This window comes from Camelus dromedarius, chromosome 31 (genome assembly GCF_036321535.1).
Source record: "Camelus dromedarius isolate mCamDro1 chromosome 31, mCamDro1.pat, whole genome shotgun sequence".
In the NCBI taxonomy this organism is placed as follows: domain Eukaryota; kingdom Metazoa; phylum Chordata; class Mammalia; order Artiodactyla; family Camelidae; genus Camelus; species Camelus dromedarius.
In genome coordinates, this window is record NC_087466.1 from 9,390,153 (window position 1) to 9,415,481 (window position 25,329).

Below are 25,329 nucleotides of genomic sequence, written 5' to 3' on the forward strand. Positions count from 1 at the left end.
TTAAAAGAATGGATTCAGACAGCTTTTCCCAAGGCAGGGGCTTCACATCACTGTCAGACCCAGAGGATTTATTATGGTATAATGCATGGCTGTGAGAACAACATTTCTTTTTCAGTTTTCTTTCAAGTCCTCCAGGACAAAGTTGCTTCTCAGTGCTAAAGTGTCTTTAACACCTCTCTCCCCTCAACTAATCTCTCTTTTGCAGGAAAAAAAGGAGTCGACCTCCAGGCTCAGAGTCTTGGCAGGCAGAGTGCCTAGTTAAGAATGTCATCCCATTGTTTTGTTTCTATAGTATTGGGGTTTATAGCATAGAAATGTGGAGAAATGCTGCTGCTTCTCCAGCACTACTTGCCGGAGTGATGTAAAGCTTCCTTTGAAATTTGAGTTTCAGAAACTTCACTGACACATGAAAGAAACAAGTTAATAAATCATAGTACAGGCAAACAAAAAGGAACCTGGTAATTACATGAGGTGATGGGTGTGTTAAGTCGCTTGTGGTGGTCATTTCACAATGTGGACATAGATCAAAATCTCAAGGTGTACACCTTAAATAGATGCAATTTTTACTTGTCAATTATACTTCAAGAAAGCTGGAAAATATAAAAGTACAAGAGGTATACAGATAGGGAAAAAATCATAAAAGTGGGGTTTGCTAGTGATGTCTGGGGGCCCTGGAGCTGGGGAGAGTGATGGAGAATGCAAATACGGTTCTGCATCCCAAGCTGGGCTATCCAGGGATTTGGTGGTTTTCTTCCCTTTCTCCTCCCATCTCATCCCCAGGAGTACCCACTGGCGGCCCTTGCGGGCACCGCCTGCCACTGTGGGTTCCCCACCACGCGATTCCCCCTCCATGAGAGAGAGGACGAACAGCTCTGTGCCCAGAAGTGCAGCGCGGAGGAGTTTGAGAGCTGTGGGACTCCCAGCTACTTCATCGTGTACCAGACGCAGGTCCAGGGTAAGCCAGCAGCCCCCCTACCACCCAATCCAGCAGACCCCCAGGAGCTCTCTCAATGGGCTCTCTCTCCCAGAGATGCTCCAGCGAGCCCATTCCATCCAGCCTGTCGGCAAGAGAACTGTGCAGGGCAGAGGGCAGAGGGCAGAGGCAGGGCTGGTGCACTCAGCCAGGCTTAGAGATCCTGGATGCGAAACAGAGGGCGGGTCCCAGGCAAGTAGGGTGGTTCTGAGGACCTTCACCTGTACCTCTCCTACTGAGGACCCCCTTGGTGGCTCTTGCTATAATGGAAGCAGTGAGATTGAGGGGGAAGACATCTGAGCTGGCAGTGGGGGACTTGGGTCTCCAGCACACACTGCATGATCCTGGGTGAGCCATTTCTCCTTTCCGTGCCTCAGTTTCCCCATCTGTAAAATGAAGCTGTAGAGTGTTGGCCTTCCAATTCTAGGATTCCATAAATGTATCCATCAATTTTTCTTCTCTTTCTCCACCTTTCCACTTTCAGCCTTTTTCCTTTGCTAGTGGAACCCACAGTTAACGCTTATATCCTCTTCTATCTCTTGGGGCTACCAGATTGTGATGAAGGCGGTGGTGAGGGTGGTATTCAGGGTCTCTCAGGGACTTTCTTTGTGCCAGACCCAGGGTTTAGTCCTTCACGTGCATTTTCTCACTGCCTCCCCTTGGCTTTCCTATGAGGTGGGAACAATCATTATGCCTACTTTACAGGTAGAGAAACTGAGTCTCAAAATAGATAAAGGACTTGCCTGAGGTCATGCTGTTTATAAAATTTCTAGATAAAAATCTCTTCTCCCGATGGAGGCATCATGAAGGGTGTGGCACTGGGAGAGGTGACTTGCTGGGGTGCTCAGCCCAAAGGAAAACCCTGACGGATTATCCCAATACCTGAAGACACTGTCCACCTTCTAAGCACCAGTCCTGTGCCAAGCCCCATCTCATTTAATGATGTCAAGCTCACAGTGAGCCTATGATTGAGGCAGTGTCACCCGCATTTTACAAATGGGAGAACCAAGACTCAGAGAACTGGCCGTAGTCACATATCTACGAGAGTCTTTTCTCACGGTGAAAGGAACACTCCCCACACCCTCTGAAGCCTGGAGATCCAACAAAACCCCATTGAGCTAGACTGCCTCTTCGTCTTCCAGGAACCAGGCCACCATGTACAGTTGGGCAGGTTGAGCACTGCACAGGCACAAACTATAGGAAACGTGGCATGCACTCTGGACGACAGCGCATCTGCCTGGAGGAAGGGGAGGGTAGCTTTCTCTGATTTGTAAGAGCTAAGTGGCAGCCCCACTGATAGCTTGTCCCCTGTTTCACATGACGGGGTACCAGTGGTGGCCAACTGCGGCTGCTGCCATGACAGCTGAATCCTGCTAAGAGCCCAGCGAGCAGGAATCTGTTTAGCAAGGGCGACCGTTGGCTTTATTTACACTCCAGCGAGGAAGGATGAGTGTTTGTTAGTTTTCGGGAAGTGCTGGTTAGTCTGTGCAGAACTGTGCTGCCCCAGCTTGGGGGCAGGGTCATGCACAGATTGATTCTCGCATGGCCATGAGCATGGCTTTGATGTGGACAGAACACACGCCGGAGCCTTTTCGATAGCAGATAACGAGCCCCTGACTGATGGGTCTGCTCATCCCCAGTGCCCAGCCCCAGGCTATTATTGCTTTTCCATTTCCCGGGTCCCGCTTGCAGGCCGCTTACACTGGGGAGGTTGGAGAGTCATGTGGCTCATGAGGCTGCCGAGAGCCTGGGCCACCATGGCTGCTGTTTACTGAGCACTTGCTGTGTACCAGCTACTGTCTAAGCTCTTCAGACTGAATTATCTCATCTAACCCTCACAACAGTCCAATGGCATAGGTGGTTATTATTACCATTTTACAAACGGGGCCACTTGGCACAGAGAGGTTGGGTAGCTCAGCCAGAGTCACACAGCTAGACAGTGCAGAGCTGGGATTCAGATCTAGGGAATCTGGGTCCCAACCCTTCACTCTTAATCTCAGCTCCTCAACATACACCGCAAATACCTCACTCGTATTATGCATTTAATCCTGTAAGGTTTACTAGCTCCACTTTACAGGTGAGGAAACTGAGGCTCAGAGAGGTGGAGAGCCTTGTTCAGTGTCACACAGCGAGGCCATGCTAATCCAGGATGGAACCCCGGGTCTGTCTGATTCCTAACCTATGTACAATACTGCCTTCAGCATCCGCTTTGATTTATGGAGGTTAAGGACCAAATAAACTTCCTTTTTAGTGCCCAAAACAACAACCTTTACCTCGGAGTTGGCCTCCCAGGCAGTATTTGAATGGAGAATTCTGTTTTCAGGGAAAGTTGACAGGCCAGTTTCTTTCTCCCTTCCAACATTTTAGTATGAAAAAATATCAAACCTTCAGGAAAAAAAAAAAAATGTAAAGAATTACACGGTGAACACGCTATACTTTTCCCATAGATTTTACATTTGTCAACATTTTATTCTGTTTACCATACATCTTTCCATTTCTCCATCTGTCAATTTTTATCTTTGGATGCATTTCGAAGTAAGTTTCAAACATCTTTCCACGTCAGTCTGCATATCACTAATTATAATTCAATATTTCCTAATGATTTTTTGAAGTAGTATTTTCACAGAGTGAAATGCACACATTTAAAGTGTGCTGTTTGATGCAGTTGGGTCCTATCAAATCCACACCCCTGTCACAGTATCAAACATCACGATACTCTAGGAAGTTTTGCATCTAGGCTCCTTTTTGCAATGTGTTCTCATGGAAACTATCCCCAGACACTTGCTTGGCTTCAACAAAGATGCTCTTTGGTTTATTTTTCCCAAGTCTGCTCTCCTCTGGCCAGACAGATTAAAAGTGGCGTGGCAGGGGAAGAGAGCTGCATCTCTTGGCTAGAAGCATCAATACTAAGAACTCACAGCATGTGAGCCCCGTGTTAACACTCAACACGCATCCTCTCTATAACCCTCGTGACAACCCCAGGACGTCATCACTGCCAGCAGCCCCATTTTACAGGTGAGGAAACTGAGGTTGATTCAGATCCATCATTTTTCTGAGGCTACCCAGCAAGTAGGTGGCAGATTTGGAGTTTAAATGTAAGACTTCAAACTTTTCCCTTGAAGGGCTGCTTGAGAAAGCAGTGCAGCTCATGGTGAGACTTCAAGAATGGCAGCTAATGCAGAATGGGAAAGACCAGGTACAATCTTGGAAGGAATTATAAGGGCCGAATGAGGGGTGGGATCAGATGCTGCGGAGTAAACAAGGAGGGAGGGAGAGAGGAAGGAAGGAAAGAAGGAAGGGAGGGAGGGAGGGAGGAAGGTCCAGTTCAGCTGAGAGCCGGATAGGAAACAGTCTCCCTGACAAAGCCAGGTAGGAGGCAGTGAAGGTGGAAGGACCAGCACACCTGAAGCTGCCAGATCAGGGAAGGGCAGAGCACGGATGAGGCAGTGAAAGGACCAGGTGGCCGGCAGGTGGGGGGTTTGGAGAGGGGAGTGGGTGGGTGGCACGAGCCTGGGAGGATGCAAGAGCCAGGTCATGCTGGGCTAGAGGGTCAAGCTAAGAACCTTGGACTGGATCCCGTTTGTGGAGAGGAGACGCATCCTCCCGGCTGAGTTTTATTGAATCCCTACCATGTACTCATCCCTGTTCATGTCTTATCACATACAACCCTTTTCCCACTTGCAGGTAAGGAAACTGAGGCCCAGGAAGCACTGGGTCACCCGCCCGGGATGGGACTCACACGCCGGTCCCTTCTGGACAGTCTCCATCTGCCCCTGCCACTGACCCTGTCTGTCCCCTGCCCTTTGCAGACAACCGCTGCATGGACAGAAGGTTCCTCCCAGCCAAGTCCAAGCAGCTCATCGCTCTGGCCAGCTTCCCGGGCGCCGGGAACACGTGGGCGCGCCACCTCATCGAGCTGGCCACCGGCTTCTACACTGGCAGCTACTACTTCGATGGTTCTCTCTACAACAAAGGTAAGGAGGAGCTCCAAGAGGACCCCCCTGGGAGGGCATGGGAATCCCCCTTCCTGAGCACCTGCTATGTGCCGCCTAGCTCATGTCTAGGCATGTCTATTGAGACCTACTATGTGCTTAGTACCTTTCCTTGACTTACATCCCACAAACATTTCCTGAGTATCATGTCCTGGGTACCTCACCAGGACCTGTCCAATAATAAGCATTTATCAAGCACCTACTATGTGCCGGGTGCACTTGAAACCATTTCCATGAGAATCTTGGGAGTGGGTCAGGCCATGGGTATTTTCTAAAAGCTCCCCAGGTGATTCCAATGCAAAGTCAGCGTGAGACCCCTGGCCCTAGACCAGGAACCCAGCAGTCTCACTTCCAGACCCACAACATTCAAAAAATTGGTCTTTGTTTTTTCGTACTCGAGTATTGGGGAATCTCAAGAGTTGATACTTAATGGGGTGAGGGGTCTACTAGAAGGAAGGAAGGGAGGAAGGGAGGAAGGAAAGAAAGAAAGAAAGAAAGAAAGAAAGAAAGAAAGAAAGAAAGAAAGAAAGGGAGGGAGGGAGGGAGGGAGGGAGGAAGGGAGGAGGAAAGGGAGGAAGGAGGAAAGAGGAAGGAAGGAGGAAAGAAAGAAAAGGAAGAAAGGAAAGAAAGAAAAGGAAGAAAGGAAAGAAAAGAAAAGGAAGAAAGGAAAGAAAAGAAAGAGAGAGAAAGAAAGAAAGAAAGAGAGGAAGGGAGGGAGGAAGGGAGGAAGGGAGGAGGAAAGGGAGGAAGAAGGAGGAAAGAGGAAGGAAAGAGGAAAGAAAGAAAAGGAAGAAAGGAAAGAAAAGAAAAGAAAAGGAAGAAAGGAAAGAAAAGAAAGAGAGAGAAAGAAAGAAAACAAACAGAGCCCCTCCCTGGCAATTCCTCTGGCTCGTGCTGTGTGCATGCTTCCGTAAGTCCCACTGAGAAAGGCGGGGGTCTGTGGGCAGGTCTCAGGCAGCTAAAGCTTTGAGTGCAGCTTCTCTTTCATTATAGCCTTAAAAATACATCCTTTGGCCTGAGCCCTTGCCGGGAACAATGAGCTCTCCCTGAGAGTTTGGGGCTGGCAGTGGGGCGCAGGCAGAGAGGACCCACGCCCCTCAATAGTATCCATCAATCCGCCGAACCCCCAAGCCCCTCCCTCCATCCCCTCTGCAGCTGAGACACTTCACTTAATGAAATCTCTAAACCCTGGTGGGTCCTGAGCATGGAGGGAGGGAAGGGGAGCATGGTGCCAGAGGGAGGGGGAACTGCTGTGCCCCGATTTGCCCCCACTGGGGGGCACGTCTGCTGCCCCTTTCATACCTCAGACTCCAGGTATAATGAGCTCTTTGCAGTTCAAAAACACCTCAGTCCCTGCTCAGTAACTTGGGCAAGTTACTTGATCTCTCTGGGACTCAGTTTCCTCATCTATAAAATAAAACCCTCATAGGATTATTGAAAGGACCGATCAGCTCCAGACTGCAGGTTGGACCCACATCTGTTCCATGTGTCTCTCGTCATCGGGGACCAGCAGCCTTCCGGGGCATGTCCTTCTCACAGGGGTGGCAGAGACACACAAGAGTGAACAGCAACTTGGGGTGCCCCTTGGGACTTTGGCAGAGACCCATTTCTGCCCTCGATCCACTGGCCATAGCAAGTCAGGTGGCCCAACATTAATGGGGTGGGGCTGCAGGATCCCCCAAAAAGGAACCCTCCAGTGCATCACTGTCAGGCCCTCTTCATGGCACCTCAGCCTGGATACTCCCCTTCCACAGCATTAACCACGGCAGTGATTTTTATATTCATTTGCATCACTCTTTGAAAAACCTGACTCTCAAAAACAGACCCATGGATGTTTCTGCAAACCATTTTATACCCAGCTCCCAGCACAGTGCCTGGCACATAGGAGGTGCTTAGTAAATATGTGAGTGAATGAGTGAACGAACCAACGTATGAGGATTCCCGAGGTGGCCCGGGAGGGGGGTCAGTGGAGCTCTTGTCTTCCCCGGCTCACTGCCACGTTCCCTGCCCACCCTGGTTGTGGGAAGGGTTTAAAGGTGAGCGAGACCACTGGCGCAGCGGGAGGACCATCTGCATCAAGACACACGAGAGTGGCCAGAAGGAGATCGAGGCCTTCGATGCGGCCATCCTGCTCATCCGGAACCCCTACAAGGCCCTCATGGCGGAGTTCAACCGCAAGTACGGCGGACACATCGGCTTTGCCAGTCATGCCCACTGGAAGGGCGAAGGTACAGCCCGGGAGCTGGTGCAGGGGGCAGTGCGAGGGGCCCGTGTGTCTCCTGCTGGGAACCCAGGTCCTGCTTATGGCTGAGGAGGTGTGCGTCGCACACGCCGCCGCGCCCACCAGCATCACCCGGTGTGAGCCAGGCTGTTGTCACGGCACGGTGGTTAAGGGCGCGGGCTCTGGAGCAAGGCTCCCTGGGTTCACATCCCAGCTCCACCACTTCCTGGAAAACCTCCTTCACCTCCCTGAACTTAAACTGGCCTGTCTATAAAGTGGCGGGAATAAAATCTAAGAACTTAAGAATTTAACCCTTTAAAAACACTCAGTAAACAGGGTTTGTCATGAAAACCCTCCTTCTGTAATTGACATGGGAGATCAGGTTCAAGATCCTTTTCCTGGGAATCAGGAGACCCGAGTCCAGCCCAAGGTCAGTGGCTGAGCAGCCATGAGGTTACCTATGAGCTCCTAAGGGCTCAGGTATAGAGCATCATTTCAAGCACTGAACTTCATTAAGATGATCCGAGTTTGATGTTCATCTCTGGTGCTTAGTAGATGACATTTGGAAGAAGGTCTCGGTGCAGAGAGCAGCGGCCCACGGTAGCCGGGAGAGCTTTGACGTCAGACCCAACCTCTGCCATCTTGAGTACCTTTAACCCCCTCAAAGTCCCACATCAGTTAGCACCCATATCTCCATTACCGTAATGAGAGTCACATCCCTGAGTGTTTTTAAACCTCCACAATTAACCCTCTTTTATGGATGGGGCAAGAAGTTCAGGGAGGTGAAGGCACTTTTCCAGGAAGTGGGGGGGGCAGGGGTTCGAACCCAGGGGGTCTTGCTCCTGAGCCCACGCCCTTAACCACTGAGTTAGGACAATGAATTAGACAAAACGCCAGTGCCTACAAATCTCCCAGCTCAGAGCCGCTGACACCCAGTAGGTGCTCTGTAAACGTGAGCTCTCTCTACCTCATCCAATCTGCTGCAGTCAGGTGGCTACAGCCTCAAGCCCCAGGGGTGTTTCCCACTCCTCCAAACCCTCCCCTTGACTCCCAGCTTCTCCAGCCCCTCTCCAGAGAGAACCAGAGCTCAGCAGGATGACGTTAATTCAGCCATCCACCAACCGCACCGTCAACACCAGTGTCACTGATTAAAACCCTTGAGCCTGCCTGACCAGCTGTGCCCTGGGTTCCCAGTTTGCTCAAGGGCCCTGTCAGTCCCTCACGCTGTGTTGCCCCTTCTCTCAGTAAGGGAGTGGCAGCTTGGACAGGTAGTGACATTTGTTCCTTTGTTCTTGGGGATAAAGAGGCCTCTGAATTATTTATTTGTAGAACAATAAAAAATCAAAGCCATCATTGGAAAGATACATGCACCCCAATATTCATAGCAGCACTATTTACAATAGCCAAGACATAGAAACAACCTAAATGTCCATCAACAGATGAATCAGTAAAGAAATTATGGTATATCTATACAATGGACTACTACTCAGCCATAAAAAAGAATGAAATAATGCCATTTGCAGCAACATGGATGGACCCAGAGATGATCATATTAAGTGAAGTAAGTCAAACAGAGAAAGACAAATATCATACGATATCACTTATATGTGGAGTCTAAAATAAAATGATCCAAATGCTATTTACAAATCAAAAACAGACTCATGGACATAGAAAACAAACTATGGTATAGCTGAATCACTTTGCTGTACCTGAAACTAACATTGTAAATCAACTATACATCGATAAAAAAAAATTTGTTTTTTAATGAATGCTATTGAGGGCCAGGCTGCGAAATCTGCAGGTGCAAATGGCAGGATCCTGTTCTGGGAGCAGAAGCTCTGCTTGTCAAGCCAGAAAGGACCTGGGACATCATGGAACCCAGTGGTCCTCAGCCCTGGCAGGAATATGGGAAAATCCCAGTGCCTGGGCTGCACCCCGGACCATTACTGGGGTGAAGTCTGGGCATCAGAACGTTTTTAAGCAGTATGCAGGCAGGACTGAGAACCACTGATTCATTCTCTGTTTATTAATGGGGAAACTGAGGCCCAAAGAGAGGCAGGGATCTGCCAGGGTCACTCGGGCACATAATGGCAGGACTAGAACCCCGGCTCCACCTCCAGGCATCCTACTGCCCCAAGTAAAAAGGGAGGGAACTCACTTGGGAAGCACATATGGGACCAGGCACTTAGCATTCATCGTCTCATTTAAATCTTCTAATTACCCAAGGAAGTGAGAAAGGCTGCCGTAATCACTGGTAGCATGTCGTTTCACAGGTGAGAAAACCATCGCAGGAAGGGAGCAAGTCACGTGGCCAAGGCCCCAGGGGTTGGCTGAGCTGAGATTCCAACCCGGGCATGAGCCACCAGGCTCTTTCTTACCTTGGGATGTTGCTGATCTTCCGGTGCCTTCAGAGGTTCCCCTCTCCTGGCATCACCCCTTGTTTCAGGTGCAGACAAGTTCCTAATTCCCAGGAGTCATCTTGCCTCTTCTTCCTTATTCAAGACAGCTAGGATGATGGGAGGGGTCAGGAGGCGGCAGGGGATGGGAGAGGTTTCAGGACACCCATCTCGTACTGGGGGTCTGGGGTCTCCTCATTAGGCTGGGGTGGGAGGAGGAGCCTTCTCCTGGGGCCCCTTCCCAGGCCTGAGCCAAGTCTTCACGTGCTCTGCCTGAGAGCCTCCCCCAGAGAACCCAATCCCCGGAGGTGCCCTCCCAACCCGTTCCTCTCATTTGCCTTGACGTCTGGACCCTAAGTGCACTTGAGTTTGAGACCTTTGCTTTAGGGGCCCTGCTCCAGCTGCATGAGTATTACCTGGGAATTAATTAGAAACGCAGGTTCTCAGGGCCCCAGGCCAGGCTTCCTGGATCAGAATCTGCATTGTAACCCAACATTCTCAAGAAGCTGTGCGTGCCCTTTAAGGCTTGAGAATCTCGGCTTTACGATGCCCTCGGCCTAGATTGTGAGGGTCACCCCCACCTAAGAGCAGAGGTCATTCCCCAGCTGAGCGTGCCCACCCCACCCTGCCTGGGTCCCCCTCCCAGTTACAGCTGGCTCAAGGCTCCTCCTGCAACCCCCCTCACCCCCCCCACCCACCCCACCCCTGGCTTTTGGTTCCATAACGTTAGTTTTACGATCTCCCTGGATTGGATCCAAAGCAAAGTTTTATGTGATATGATTACACAAGGTGAATTGTCCTGGATCTGTTTAATGAAACGGAGACTGTGTTTAATGATTCCTTGGGGAATTAAATACAGTTAAGCTATTAATCAGGTCCCCGTTCCTCCCGTTGCCAAGAAGATGAAGCAGAGAATGGCCAGCCCATGTCCTGCCAGATCCATGTGTGTGACAGTTCCGGTGGAACCAGCCCTCATTACCAGTGGTCCATGGCTTAGTGTACCTTTATTACCCAATTTGAAGGCAGCCATTAATTACTGGGAATCCTGGGCTAATTGAGCATTTTTGGTTTTCATTTTTGTTCTTTCCAATGAAGTCATTTGGAAGCTTCTAAGGAGGCATCTTTGCTATCGGAGGGGGTTGGGGAGGCGGCAGATACCTGCTGCTGCAAAATGATGGGGCACGTGGGGTGTCTCAGATGTTGGGGACCAACACCAAGCAGAATCCTGACAGCAGCCAACATTTATTGAGCACTTCACGTGTCCCAGGCCTGGTGCCAGGGTCTGTAGTTCTTACTCTATTGTATCTGCATAGCCTGAGGTCTTAGCACGGTTGCCATGGTGCAGATGGGTAAACTGAGACTCAGGGAGATCACCTGACTTCCCCAAGGTCACACAGCTCCTATGGAGAAGAGCTGGGTTTTGAACCCTGGCAGTGTGACTCCAAAGTCATCTGTGAACAGACCCTATGTCTTAGACAACATCTGAAAGTGAAGTGAGTGATGCTGGACCAGGATCTGGATCGAGACGTGTTGGAGCTGATCAAATCAAGTGCTCTTAAAGGGTTTGCCGGGAGGGTGGGAGCCAGGCTCAGTCTGGGATAGACATAGGTGCGAATCCCACCCTGGGAGCCCACTGTGTGGCCCTGGGCAAGTGGCTTCACGTCTCTGAGCCTCCTTTGTTCCTGTGTGTAAAATGGGGCCAGTCATTCCTACTCTCTGAGATAATGCATGCCGAGTGCCCGGCACAGCCCTGACACACAGCAGGTGCTCGGAACATTCCCATCCCGGGGAGGTCTGCAATCAACAAAGGTGCCATGTCGTTTCCATCCCACCTGCATCCAAGGCCAGGGACACCATCTGGGGGACCCAGACCATCATGCAGACAGACCTTTCCTTTTGCTTGAAGACCACCCTCCAGGAACCTCATGAGATGGTCAGAAGTGGCCAAGACTGTCAATCCAGATCTATGTGTTCCTGGGTGACCGAGTGCCACCTGAACCTCTGCCGTGTTGTCCTGAATCACCAGGGATGCTGTGAGGTGACTCAGGAGTGGGGAAATTCTAAGGAAACATTTTTTAAAAAGTGAAACTGGCTGTACACGTGCTAGATTTTTTCTAATCACTCAGACACATCTGGTCTTAACCCATTATAACAGTACGGGCCCAATTAGCTAGATACATTGTAAATAATATATTTTAAGGGTAAAAAATATCTTTGTCATCGGCATAAATATCTCCCAAGCAGCCATGGTGTTCCGGGGGGCACTGGGGGAGCAGGAGCCTCGCCATGGATTCTGATGTGCTCTGCGAAGAGAGAGGAGCCCTTTGTCACAACGCAACTTGGCAGTTGGGAATTTCAATTTAGTTCAACAACCATTTATTGAGCCCCTGCTGGGCGTAAGGCAGTGGGAGATAGTAGGGGTGAGGCTGCTGGTGCCTGGGAAAGATCAGAGCCTGGAATCAGGCGGGCCTGGTCTAGATGATGCTTTCCAGCTGTGTGACCTTGGGCAAGTCACTTCATCTCTCTGAGCCTCAGTTTCCTCACTAGTGACAAATGAATAGTAGTCTTTTCCTTTCAGGGTAGTCCTTAGGATTCAATGAGATAATGGGTATCCATCACCCAGTGATGGATGAAGATTCAGTTATTAAGAACCATCTGGGCTTCTCAACCCAGCCTGGGAGACTCACTGACCCTCGTTCAGTAAATAAACCCCTCCAGAGGATGCGGGGTGGTGCTGCCCCTGTGAGAAGCAGTGGTTTGGCTTCAGGGTTTCAGGGTGCCGGCCCTGTGATTCTCCGGCTGGGGCTCAGAATGGAGGCTGCAAATCCCTTTCTCTGTTCCTAACATCCCCCAGGACCTCCCTCTGCTTCTCCTTTATCAGATTTCAACAGCTCCCTAGCCAGGCTGGCTGTCACTTTGAGGTCTTCTCCAGGGCTCCTTGGTGAATTTCCCACATTCTGTGGTAGCCTGTCTTTCAAGTCAAGAGATCCCAAACACATTCTCCCAGTCTCAGTGACAATCCTGTCACTTTCCCATGGCAAGATAACAAAGAGCAAAAAGAAACAGTATGTGATACCTCAATAAAACGCAGAGAGAGAAAGCTAGACTAGAAAGACGTAACGTTGACAACGTAAATAACCCAGCTTAAACTATGCCCTCAGCCCACACTCTCTTGGGGGGACAGACAACATGTGTTAGGGGTGCAGAGGGGCTATGAAGCCCAGAGGAGGCACCTGTCTGAGCTTGGGAGTCAGGGAAGACAATATCTCACCTGAGAACAGAATAATCACAATAATAACAATAGCCAACATTTACTGAGCACCTACTGGCTACAGAGCACCACACTAAAAACTGTATCTACTTTTTCCACTTCTCTGTACAAAGGCCCTATTATTATCCTGGAGAAGATACTATTACTACACAAAATAACTATTCCTACACAGGCTGACTGGGTAGTTAAAAGCCCAGACTTTGAAGCCAGACTCTTTGGTTTTAAATCCGGCTTTGCCAGTTATTAGCTGTGTGACCTTGAGCAAGTTACTTAACCTCTCTGTGCCTCAGTTCCCTCTTCTGGTAAATGAAGAAGATGATGATGCCTGCCTCACAGGGCTGTTGTGAGGAATAAGTGAATTAATAGCTATATTAATATATCACATTGCATATTAAGATCAATATATATTAAAATATAAAAATAAGAGAAATAAAGATTTATATATAAGTCTGTGCCTGGCATGTAATAAGCACCAGACAAATGTTATTGTTGTCCCCAAAGAGAGGGAAGAGCTAAGAGCATGCCAGGCGGGAGCAGCAGCCCTGAGGTGGGAGGGAGCAGGTGAGTTTGGCTGTCCGAGGAGTTAACGGGGTGGCTATCGCTGTGAGGGACAACGACCACCCCTGCCAGCGCCCTCTGACCTGCTTCCTCCCTCTGATCCCGCCCTGCCTCCTCTCCCCGCAGAGTGGCCTGAGTTTGTGAGGAATTACGCCCCGTGGTGGGCCACTCACACGCTGGACTGGCTCAAGTTCGGCAAGAAGGTGCTGGTGGTGCACTTCGAGGACCTGAAGCAGGACCTCTTCGTCCAGCTGGGCCGGATGGTCAGCCTGCTGGGCGTGGCCGTCAGGGAGGACCGGCTGCTGTGCGTGGAGAGCCAGAAGGACGGCAACTTCAAGCGCTCGGGGCTCCGGAAACTGGAGTACGACCCCTACACAGCGGACATGCAGAAGACCATCTCTGCCTACATCAAGATGGTGGACGCGGCCCTCAGAGGGAGGAACCTCACGGGCGTTCCGGATGCCTACTACCCTAGATGATGGGTCAGAGGTGGGGGGTGGCTGGGAGCCCAGGCCAAGCAGGCCCTGGGGACCCCGGACCCCTGGGGACCCCCACCCATCAGTCCTCTCTGGTTTGGGGACAACCCCCTTGGCTGCTGTTGGCCCTCAATGAGTTTCCTGCGTGACAAAGGAGGTTCAAGGGAAGAGATTGTACAGGCACTTCCCACCTACTCATATTCGCCCCCCCCCCCCCCTTGGAGATGGAGCAGGCAACTAGTCCCCAGCCACTTGGACCCTTCTCTGTCTCCCGTGTCCCTGCCCCCAACCACTCTGGCTCCACTTGTGGGAAGGCAGGCTCATGGCTGTCCTGGAGACATGGGTGTCCCATCGCAGGTGTTGAGGACCCTGGCCCAGGAGCTGACAGGAATGATGTAGAAAAAGTGGCCCCAGACTCTCTTCCCTCCTGGACTGAGTGTTTATAGCTTCCCCTCCTCCTCCCGACCCAGGAAGCACTGGCACCAAGGTTCATCCAGGCCACTTCTGCCTAAAGAAGGACTGCCGGATGTGTCTCTGTGGCCTTAGGCTTCTGACATTCTGGGGGAGCGTGGGGAGGCAATGGTGCTCAGTGTAGGATAACTGGCACCACCACGCGGGGTCACTGGCATTCCCAAGGCCACCCCTAGGTCACACCGCTCCTGAGAAGCAATCTGATTGCCTGTCCAGTCCTGTCTGGAGCTGGCACTCTGCCCTTATCCACCCCCACCATGTCTGGGAGGTGACCCACTCCCAGGGCTCCTCAAGCATCAGCACGGATCTCACTGGGATGACCACCTGGCACGTGCAGAACCTGAGAGCCCCGGTAACACACCTCTCCATCGTGGGGTCCAACACATTGATCTGACACTGCCCTTCTGACCCCTACCCATGGGTCCTTTGCTATCCAGCAGAGAGAGCAAGAGTGCTCCAAATCAGGTGGAACCATGACCAAAAGACACCCCTACCTTCCCAGGCCATCGACTTCCCTTTGATGGTAGTCCAATGGGGCCGGCTTCCCTTGGGGGTCCTTTAAGGAATGGGGTGAATGCGATGGTTCCTCATGTCCATACAAACGCTGCTTTTTTGAGGCTGAGACATCAAACCAAAGGATTCCCAAGGACCTGAGTCAGAGATCATTTATCTTCGGAAGCATTGATCCAGGATCCCACGTCTCCCCCCACAACCTTGGGTACCAGTGTTTTCACATCAGGCTCACACCTGCACACCTGCTCCGTCCCCCACCTTGTAGATGCAAAAGCCATAGGTCACAGCTCTCTGCTATTCTGTCTGGAGCAGCCCCCACCCCAAGCAGCCACCCCCTGAGGCTTTGGGGTGCAGGTGAATGCTCGTTCCCAAATAGCCAAGAGACTATGGAGAAGGCAAGTGTAAAGAAATATATTTTTTTAAGAGGAATATGACTAATACATTCCACCCCCTCGGAACCTGGTCATGCAAGGAGAAGGGCCTAGGGGTTGGACCCAGGTTCCCTCATCTGTAGGATCTGGGCCACCCCAGGGCCCAGCCAGGGGGCTCTGAATGTATTTTGTACTGTGTTCCTTTCCCCCAGGCAAATTTCTAGTCTTTCACAAAACAGTAGAGGGCTTGGCCTCCCCTCCCTCTTAGGGGTCAGCTCTCTCTGGGAGACTCTTGGTCCAAGACCTGGGCCAGTTCTTTGCTGGTGTTCACCTCAGGCCACCAGCCTTTGTCTGAAGATTCCTCAGGTCAACACCATCATTAAAAGCAAGTTTTGTTGAAAAGCAGGTTTTGTGGCTAATTCCACCCCGTTGTAGAATGTTGTGTAAGGCGGGGTCACAAATGAGCTATTTTTCTGGTGTGCGTGTGTTTGTATGCAAGAGAGAATGTTCTGGGTGCATAATTGCTTTGGGTCAGTGTGACTCCAAATGCCTATGAAGAATTTTGTGTCTTGGTGCGTAAAATCGTCTGCCTTTGTGTTCAGCTGCTCCTCTGTCGTGAGACTGCACCCCCCAAGTTGGCGTGATGACCGCCCCATGTCCAACGTGTCTGTGTGGGTTCCTGTGTGTGGAATTGTGCGTGCAGAGGAGGAAGTGGCCGGTGTGTGCAAACCCCCGCATGAGAAGGTGCCTGACTATTACGGAAGGATGGATGTCTTCGACATATGCCTTTGACCTTGGTAATTACGTGTGCGTGTGTGTGCATGTGTGTGTGTATGAGGGAGACTCTGGATGGGTGGTGCTATGCACGTGATGTGCAGAAGGGGAGCTGGTGAGGATACCAGGGGACAGAAGGATGGGAGGCAAAGGGGTTGTCAGGGGCAAGGTCCTGCAGGGACCCATCGCCTCCAAGAGATCTTCTTCCCTTCTTCCTCCTCTCTTTCATTGGTTTGTTTTTCTCTCCATTCTGCCCAACCCCTTCTCACTGTTTTTTCTTTATACTGCCTCCTGCTCTCAATTTCCCTCTTTGTGGTCTCTTTTATTTCCTCCAGCTGCTCATTAAACCTCTTTGCTTTGTTGTCTTTCTCCTCTCTCTCTCTCTCCACCATCCCTGAATCTCTCTCTCTCTCATTTCATCATTGTCTCTTGATTTCTGCTTCTCTTTGTGCAGGCATCTCTCTATCTCTGCCTCTTAATCTCTTGTCTCTCTGCCTGTCTCTTGCTCCCTCCCTCCCTTCCTCTCCACCCCCGTTGTCCTCTCCCCCCTCCTCATCTTCCTGGAGAGTGGGGGCGACTCAGTGGGATCCAGACACAGTGAGACAAATGCTACCCAATCCGGTAACCAAGGAAGTGGTTTCCTTAGCAACAGAATCCTCAGGCACGCGCTCCACTGCCCCGTCCCTTAGCTGTTACAGTAAGTACCGAGAGGGCGGTTGGCAAAGCCTGGAGACAGGGAAGTCGGTAAGGACACTGCTATAGTGATCCTCTTGAGAGGGGACAGTGGTCAGGGGACAGTGGTCAGGGACCAGCTCCATGCCTGGCACTTTGGTGACACTCAAAAATATGGGACATAGAGAGGCTGCGGGCTCAGAGACAGGCATACAGAGTGGAGACAGCTGGGGAGGAACCCACAGGCTTGGTAACAGACTGGATGTGGGGGAAGGAAGGCGAAGAGGCATCAAGATTGTGTCTGTGCATCTCCAGAAGGGGTCCTTTGAGATGGAGAACATGGGGCAGAGGAGCAGAGGAGGGAGGGAGAAAATGATAAACTGACATAGCTCCCTGTCCCCAAGAGTTCACCACCTACACTGGGGGAGGAGACGTGGAAGCAGACACAGAACTATCTCACTCAGTGCTCCCTACTAACTGGCGACCAGGAACCCGGGAGTAAAATCACATCCTGGAGGGTGGTGGGAGGCTCTGAGACGGTCAGTGATTTGATTGCATGGCTCGGAAGTTGGAGGCGACACTTGGATTCGAACCTGGAAACGATCCAGATCCTGTCTGGAAGATGCAAGACAGAAGAGCGTAGAGACAGAGAGAGAGGCAGAGAAAGAGACCGAGAGAGAGAGGAAAAACAGAGGAAGAGAGATTTAAATCATGGATTTGGCACTTTTTTCCTACTGAGAAAACAAAAATGTGTTCAATTTTAGAGAAATGAGAAAGGGGAGGGAGGAAACAAAAGCGCCCTCCAGGATGATATAAATAACTGTCCCCAGAGAAGATGCCCATCACGATGCAATCACTCCCAGGGAGACGAATTGTGTCCCCCGTCTAGGTTGGTATTTAAATGACTCAGAGTGGGTGATGGGGTCGAAGGGCAGGAAGTTGATCAACACGGAAACCTCGCTTGGCTTTCCCCCAAATGTAGTAAAGCGTGCAGGCGAGGAGAGCTGTAAATCTGGGCAATGATAATATCTGTCCCCGCGAAAGCAACATGTTTATTTATCATGTTTGCACGTTTACTATTTCCCCTCAAATTTACAGTCTGCAATCTGCCGGCACGCAGGGGGAGAAACATGGAAATGAGAGCAAACTGGCAGATCGTCAAGGAGGGAAGAAATGATGAAATATTTATCTCCTCCGTCCACACCCTCCCACCCCACCCCTCCACACACACACGCACACGCACACGCACACGCACGCACACACGCCGGCTGCCTTAAATCTACTTTCAAACAAAGGTGGTGATTTACCCGAGAGGACCATACGGCTCTATTTCAGGCCTCTGACAGCTAATTGAAATGAACAGTCATTATAGAATGGAATGTGCCACAACAAAATGATTTCTGTGTCTTCTGGAGTCACTTACTAAACAATGACAGGAAAACGAACTGTCTGCCAGCAGTGAGAGAGGGGGTCGATCTTAGTGGGGGCAAGACTTGTGTGTGTCCTGCTGTCGGGGACGAGAGGGACAGGGAGGCAATTTAGGGGCCAGATTCTCTTCCAAGACCTGAGTTAGGCGCCCAGCCCGTAATCATGGTCACCTTATCCCAGACCTTCTGAGTCAGGTTTCCCAAAAGATGGAGGATGAGAAGGACCTGGTGGGCTCGCCGGGTGGCAAGGCTGTATTTATTTTTGCCTTGTGATAATTACCAGCCCTAATCTAGGTGCCGCGAGGACAGAAGTGTTCAAAGGATCATCCTTCTCATCCATACGTACAAGTCTTTTCGTGTATTATGATCTGTATCTCTGTGCAGTGCCTGGCACACAGCAGGTGCAACGGAAATCCTTGTTGATTTTCTGAATAAGCGAACCGAGGAGTATTAAAGGATATTCAGAGGGGAAAAAAAACCCCGCAAGTCATCAGCCAAATCAGGCCTGAGTTATTCCCTTCGGTGCCCTGAATTTTCTCTCCAGCAATACTGAATTGTTTTTCCATCCTTCCACTCTCTGCCTGAACCCCCAAAGCCCATCATACTGGCTCTCAAGAGCCCATTGTGAACATCTTTCCTCAAATTCACATTCAGGGACATCACATCGGTAGCTTGAAACTGACCATGGTGAGGATATTTACACCACGGTAATTGGCAACGGCTACAAATCAGGCGAGCGGTTGGGTTTGTTCTGTTTTGTTTTATCTCGAGAGAGAGCCAGATGTTAAGCATTTACCAGCACACCACTGCCCAGCACACACAGGCACACACATGCTATTTCTGGTGTTTCCCATGGCCTTATTCGTACTGTCCCCTCCACCTGGAAAGCCTCCTTTAGACTCAGCTCAGACTCTTCCTCTTCCAGGCACCTCCCCTGACCACAAAGACCAAATTTGGCTCCTCCTCTAATCTTGTCAAACACAGCTCCGGAAGTGGCCAACGCTGTGATCTCTTCAGTAATCTGGTGCGTGTGACTCCCTCTTACCAGGGCTCGAGGTCTGTTAGGGCAGAAACCATTTACCTCTGGATTTCCACACACTTCCTGACCCAGACTAGCTGATGAGCAAGTGTTGACCCAATGAAAGAATGACCACAACAATTACATTTAATACCATCCACCAGCCTCACAACAATCACACACTTTGGGGTGAATGGATCCACCCGCTCAGATAATGGCCAAGAAGACAGAGGAATGAGAAGCTACTCACAGAGCTGACAGGGGCTAATATTTATTGAGCACTAATTAAATGCAGGGCATTGTGCCAGGTGCTTCCCATGTGTAACGTTGTTGAATCGTCACCAGAACTCTGGGAGACAGGGATCCTTTGTCTCCCCATTTTACGGTGAGGGAAACCAAGGTTCAGAGAGGTTAAGTAATTTGCCTAATGTCACACGGCTGGGAACTGATGGAACTGGGCTTTGAATTCAGGCAGTTTAGCTTCAGGGTCCATATACGTAACCACGATGCTGCATCCTAGGGCGAAAACAAGCCCAGAGCCAAGAAGGAAGGGGTGGGTCTGGCAAGGCAACCCAGAGAAGATTACTGCAGCAGGAGGTGGAGAGAAGAAAACAAGTTGTGCGAAGGATTGGCCTTTCTGGGGCTGACGACCCATGGGGTGAAGAGGAGGGAACCATAAGGCCACCACTTGTGAAGCAGGCTGGGAGCTGCTGCTCCAGACAACTTTGGGTTCTTAGTGGCAAGGTTGGTTTATAGGTTCCCATGGCAACGCCCAAGTGATACTTTTACTCCACAGCTCAGTGATTCTCTAGAAAATCTTTCCTCCTCTCTCTCACTACCACTCCTCCCAGCCAATAGTGGCAAGGTTACAGCTCCTTCCCCAGGACACACTGTGCTGGAGAAGACAAAATGGCCCAAGACCCTTTCATAATGATGATGGAGGAAGGAAATTTGAGTGGAGGGCAGAAGAAACGAGAAAGAGGGGCTTAAAACCTCACAGGTCTCAATCATCAAACTGGGAAGGGACTGATGAAGGAGGATTCTCAAATCAGTTTAAAAATCTCATGAAAACCATGACTCTCTCCCCAGAAAAATGTGAGCATGTAACATATATACCCAGGCACAGAGAATTTTGTGTAGAGTTTCAAGGAGCATTTAGGCTCCTTGGGACCTAAAGTAAGAAATTAAAAATCACCTAATCCACTGGTTTCCAAATCAGGGCAGCGGAACCCTCTCTCCAATCAAAACCAAATGTGAAATCCTGGTCTCTAATACAGGGGCTGTCAGTCAGGGGGCATTTTGCCCTGGGGATAGTTAGCAATATCTGGAGATACTCTGGGTTTCCACACCTTGGGGAGGGGGAGGACCTACCTCTGTGAATGAGTGCAGACACCTGCCCCAGATCCAGGCTGTCCCGCGAGGGTTCAACCACAGAGTGACTTTTCCAGCAATTCCTCCTTCGTCTCACGTCCATTCATTCCACACCCCCTAATCACGTGTCCCGACCCCTCCAGGTCTCAGTCCCCCTCCCGTTAAAACCAGGGTGATGCCCTAGGGATCCAGCCATCGCTGGGGTTGGGACCATGAGGGGCATATGCACGATTTAGAATCACACAAGCCAATCCACCAGGGAGCAAGGCCTGGAGGGGAAAAGAGCCTTGCCCCAAACCATATTTCATGCCTACCTTCCCTGTTGTCAAAACTATGATTTGGAGAACAGTCACCCACCATGTGCCTTTTCTCTGGGTGTTGATGAGCTAAACAGACAAGGTCACGGGAGGCTGGAGGAGCCTGACCTGGGAAAAGCCACACCCCCTTCCTCTTCTGGGTTGGCTGCCCTGGGAAGCCAGCCACCCACCCTTCTCTTGCCTCCCAGGGCTGTGGAAAGTGTTTAATTAATAAACACACCTTCAAAGCAAGTGAATGTTAAAGAGCAGTGTTTAAGTGCTAATTATTATTATCAAAGGACACTTTCCACCTCATTAAATGCATGGATTCGGTAATTGTCAGCTAATCCCCAAGGAGAAACCAGGGGCACTTTGGGTGTTAGGATTGCATCTTTCCCCAGCAAATGACCCGATTCCCAAGCCACAGGATGACCAGCCTACTGATCTCAGAGCCTGGATGAGGCACCTTCGCCTTCCTGGGTTCAAGTCCCAGCTCTGCCATTTCCCAGCTGTGTGGCCTTAGAAAGGTTGGTTCGTGTCTTTGAGCACCAGTTTTCTGAAAATGAGACAGATGTATGGGGAGTGCCTGACCCACTAAACAGATTTTATTGTTGTTGTTAATACTAGCACTTCCTCCACCATGTGCTCAGGGTTTTGTTTTCCTATCAGCCTACTGAAGTATTTTTTGCATATAACAAAATTTGCCAACTTCAGCTATACAATTTGATGAATTTTAATAGTCACCATATACAATCATGTCACCACCATCACCATCAGGCTAGGGAACATTACTGGTTCCCCCCCAAATTCTTTGATGCCCTGTGCATTCCATTCCTTCCCTCCACTCCCCGTAGCCCCTGGCAACCACTAGTCTGCTTTCTATCATCATAATTTTCCAGAATGTCATGTAAATGGAATCCATACAGTGAGTCTTTCTTCTGTCAGCTTACATGACGCTTTCGAGATTTATCCTCTTTGTTGCCTGTGTCAATCGCTCGTTCCTTTTCACTGCTGAGTAGTACTCCGTTGTATGGACATCTTTTTTTTTTTAACCCATTCATTCACCAATTGATAGTAATTTAATTCAACTTCTTTCCAGTTTTTGGTTATTATCAATAAGGCTGCTACAAATGTTCACATGTGGGTCTTTGTGTGGATCTAATGTTTTTATTCTCTTGAGTAGATACCTAGGAATTAAATTGCTATGGATCACGAGGTCAATGGATGTGTAACTTTAATAAAGGAAGCTGTGAAACTTTTCCAAGCAGGCTGCATCATTTTGTATTTCCTCCAGGAGGGTACAAAAGTTCAGATGCTCACATCCTCACCAACCCTTTGTATTGCCAGTCTTTTGACTTTAAGATATTCTAGTGGGTGTGAGTGGTAGGTATCTTGTCATGGTTTGAGTTTGCATCTCTCCAATGATAATTGATGTTGTACATCTTTTCAGGTACTTACTAGCTCTATATTTTCTTTGGTGAATTGTCCATTCAAATATTCTATCCTTTTTTTTTTAAATGGTTGTTTTCTAGTTAATAAATTGTAAGCATTCTTTATATGTTCTAGATACAAGCACTTTACTTCAAGTCTGTGGCTTTCCTTTTCGCTTTCCTAATATTGTCTTTTGAAGAATAAGAGTTGTTCATTTTAACAAAAGTCCAACTTACCAGTTTCTCAGGTTTATTTTGTGCTGCTTGTGTCCTCTGTAATACATCTTTGTGTAAATTCCACATGCTCTTATCAGCCCACGAGTACAGAGATCTCCTAGTTCCCAGCACCCTCCAAGGACACCATTATTTCCTGCAGGCTGCCTCACTCCCTCAAGTCTCTCCTCCTCGGCCTGGCTTTACGCTTTGTGTTTTCCGTCTCTCTGTCCTTCTTCATCCCCACCATCAAAACACATCTGACCTCTTGTCCAATTTCTTCTCCCAGTTGGTGGGCACCTTGCGAATCTGCAGTTAGAAGTGTAACTGTTCTTGAGTCTCTGTTCCTAGTAACTTAGATCCCTTTTCAAAATGAACTAACTACAGGAGTCAGATTCTTACCCCGAGAGAGCAGTGCTCGCGGAAGCCATTTCTTCCCTCCCCAGTCACCGCAGGAGATTAGTGGGAGCCACTTGGCTCTTCTTCTGATGCTAAATGACACCACACACATGTGGACGTCTCTGAGTGAGTTCTGACTCTGTACTTGGGGATTAGCAGCAGATCAGTAGAAGGTGTAGTGTTGACAAATCGGTTTAAAGCTGGTGGCTTGTTGATTTCATGGCTCTCATCCCCACGTGGGGCTTCTGTGTCTTCAGAACGAATTCCACAATCTGAGCGTTGTTTCTAACACATGGAACGTGTTGGAAGCACTTGATCACATTGTCTTCATTGTTGACCAACCTTTGGTTTCCAAGACTATTTTATTTCCTTTTCTTTTTTTTTTTTAAACATTTTTTATTGAGTTATAGTCATTTTACAATGTTGCATCAAATTCCAGTGTAGAGCACAATTTTTCACTTATACGTGAACATACATATATTCATTGTCGCATTTTCTTTTTGCTGTGAGCTACCACAAGACCTTGTATATATTTCCCTGTGCTACACAGTATACCAAGACTATTTTAGATTCATGTTTCCTTTCATGATTTCAGACATACTCAGAATAGGTGTTTCTAGTTTCATTTTGTCCATGAGGAAAGGGAGGACCCGTGTGCTTAAATAACGTGCCCAAAGTCAGACAGCCAGGTCTTGGAAATGTACCACTGATCTTTGCACCTCCTCCCAATAATGATGACCCTGAGAGCCAAAACTTACGGTGCACTTACTTTGTGCAGGCTCTGTTTTAAGTGTTTTAAGCACATTGTTGTTTGTATTGGTTAGCTAGTGCCTTGGTAATGCTTCGCAGCAAACAGCCCCAAAACTCAGTGATTCAAAACAGCAATCATTTATTCTCATGAGTCTAGATGTGGGCTGGAACAGATAGGTCTGGACTGCACCCCAGCCTCTTGACTGAAGGTTGAGTTCAAATTTGCTGTACATATGTTTATTCCAGTTGATCCCAAGCTGAAGAGGCAGCAACAACCTGGGTAAAGATTTGCTTGTGGAAATGACAGTTGGGGTGGGGGGCTAGTCCAAGCCCCCAGCTTTGCTTTAACAGGAATAATGCTAGTTTTCTGTTCACATATTTAAGTTTGTGCAGGGAGTTACGTGACAAAACAGTCCCCTGCCCTATCAGCTGGGGATGCTTTGGACAATAAGAATGAACATACCTGACTCACTGAGGTGTGCACTCCCACAAGAGCAGGGACTGTGACCCCTCCCCCAGCTCCTGCTGTCAGTGGCCACCATGTTGCCAATTTCTGAACCTGTTCAGAAGCAGGCAACTTACCAGCATGTAATTTTCACACTAACCCTGCAGTTTAGAAACCACCATTCTCCCCTTTCACAGCTGAGCAAACTGAGGCTTAGCAGATTAAATGAACCGCTCAAGGGGAGCGTGGAAGAGGCAGGGCCAGGACTTGAGCTTTGGTGGGTCTGAGACCAAAGCTGGAGGGTTGAACCACTTGTCACGTGGCGCATAGCAGCAGGTGGGGAAGGAAGGTTCGGGGGCAGTGGGGTGGGGGGAGAGACGCTGCCATCTCGTATAAGAAGTAAGACATGGACATAAACACACCAGAACGCAGCTTATTAGAAAGAAGCCAGCACCTTGTGCAGAGTGCTTTGGAGGGCCACGGTAGCAGAAAATCTGAAACCTCTAAGAGCCCTTTTTCCTCCAGCTCCTCTGCGGTTGGCAGTCCCCAAGCCAAGCCACCCCTTAATCCAATTAAAACGGACTTGTTTATGCTTATCAGCTCTTTATTTGGTTTGTTAAAAATGTGCAAATTACCCAGAGGCCTCTTCGTCCCCTGCACCAAAAGGCATCGATAAAACTATTAAGTTAAATCCAATTAAACGCAGCTGCTGGAACTTGAGTGTGCTAGCGCAGAACAGGAGGGAGGGAGGGAAGGGAAGGACTTTGCTGGGGAGAGAAGACATCTTCTGGCCTCTTCTCTTAGCCTGTGCTTCTTAAACATACCCTGAGTGTCAGTAGGAAAAAGCAAAAACAGTCACTGTTTACCGCATGCCAGACAGTGGACTTGTACGTAGCGATCATTTAATTATCTCAGGAACTCTGAAACGTGGACACAGTGGACCCATTTTGCAGAGGAAGGAACTGAGGCTCAGAGAGGTGAAGCGATTTGTCCCGAATGTCGCACACGAACGGGAAGTGATAGAGGCAGGATCTGAGTCCTGATCTCTCTAAACCCTCTGCCCGAAATCAAGGAACGTAAGAGCTGAAAGGGTCCTTAGAGGTTGTTTGGCAAAAGCAAGTCTCCAGAAACACACAAACTTGAGTTTCCACGTCCTTAAAATGTGGATAACGATGCCAGCCTCCCAGGGTTTGGGGAGAAGTCAATGAAATGATGTGTGTCTTAAGTACCTGGGACACAGTAGGTCCTTGTTATATACTAACTTCTGATAACCACACTCTTGTTAAAACCTA

At 49.4% G+C, this 25,329-nt stretch overlaps 1 protein-coding gene across 3 annotated transcripts in view; it reads left to right on the plus strand.

The window, feature by feature from the left end:
• The window catches only part of WSCD2 (WSC domain containing 2), an 84,343-nt gene extending 70,052 nt beyond the window's left edge, over positions 1-14,291 (plus strand). For all 3 annotated transcript variants that reach the window (XM_031442932.2, XM_031442931.2, XM_064481123.1), the window contains 4 exons: positions 781-955; positions 4,783-4,947; positions 6,993-7,193; positions 13,538-14,291. In XM_031442932.2, coding sequence (XP_031298792.1) covers positions 781-955; positions 4,783-4,947; positions 6,993-7,193; positions 13,538-13,890 — 894 coding nt within the window. In that variant the 3' untranslated portion in view covers positions 13,891-14,291. The remainder of the gene's footprint in view (positions 1-780; positions 956-4,782; positions 4,948-6,992; positions 7,194-13,537) is intronic.
• The last annotated feature ends 11,038 nt before the right edge of the window (positions 14,292-25,329 follow it).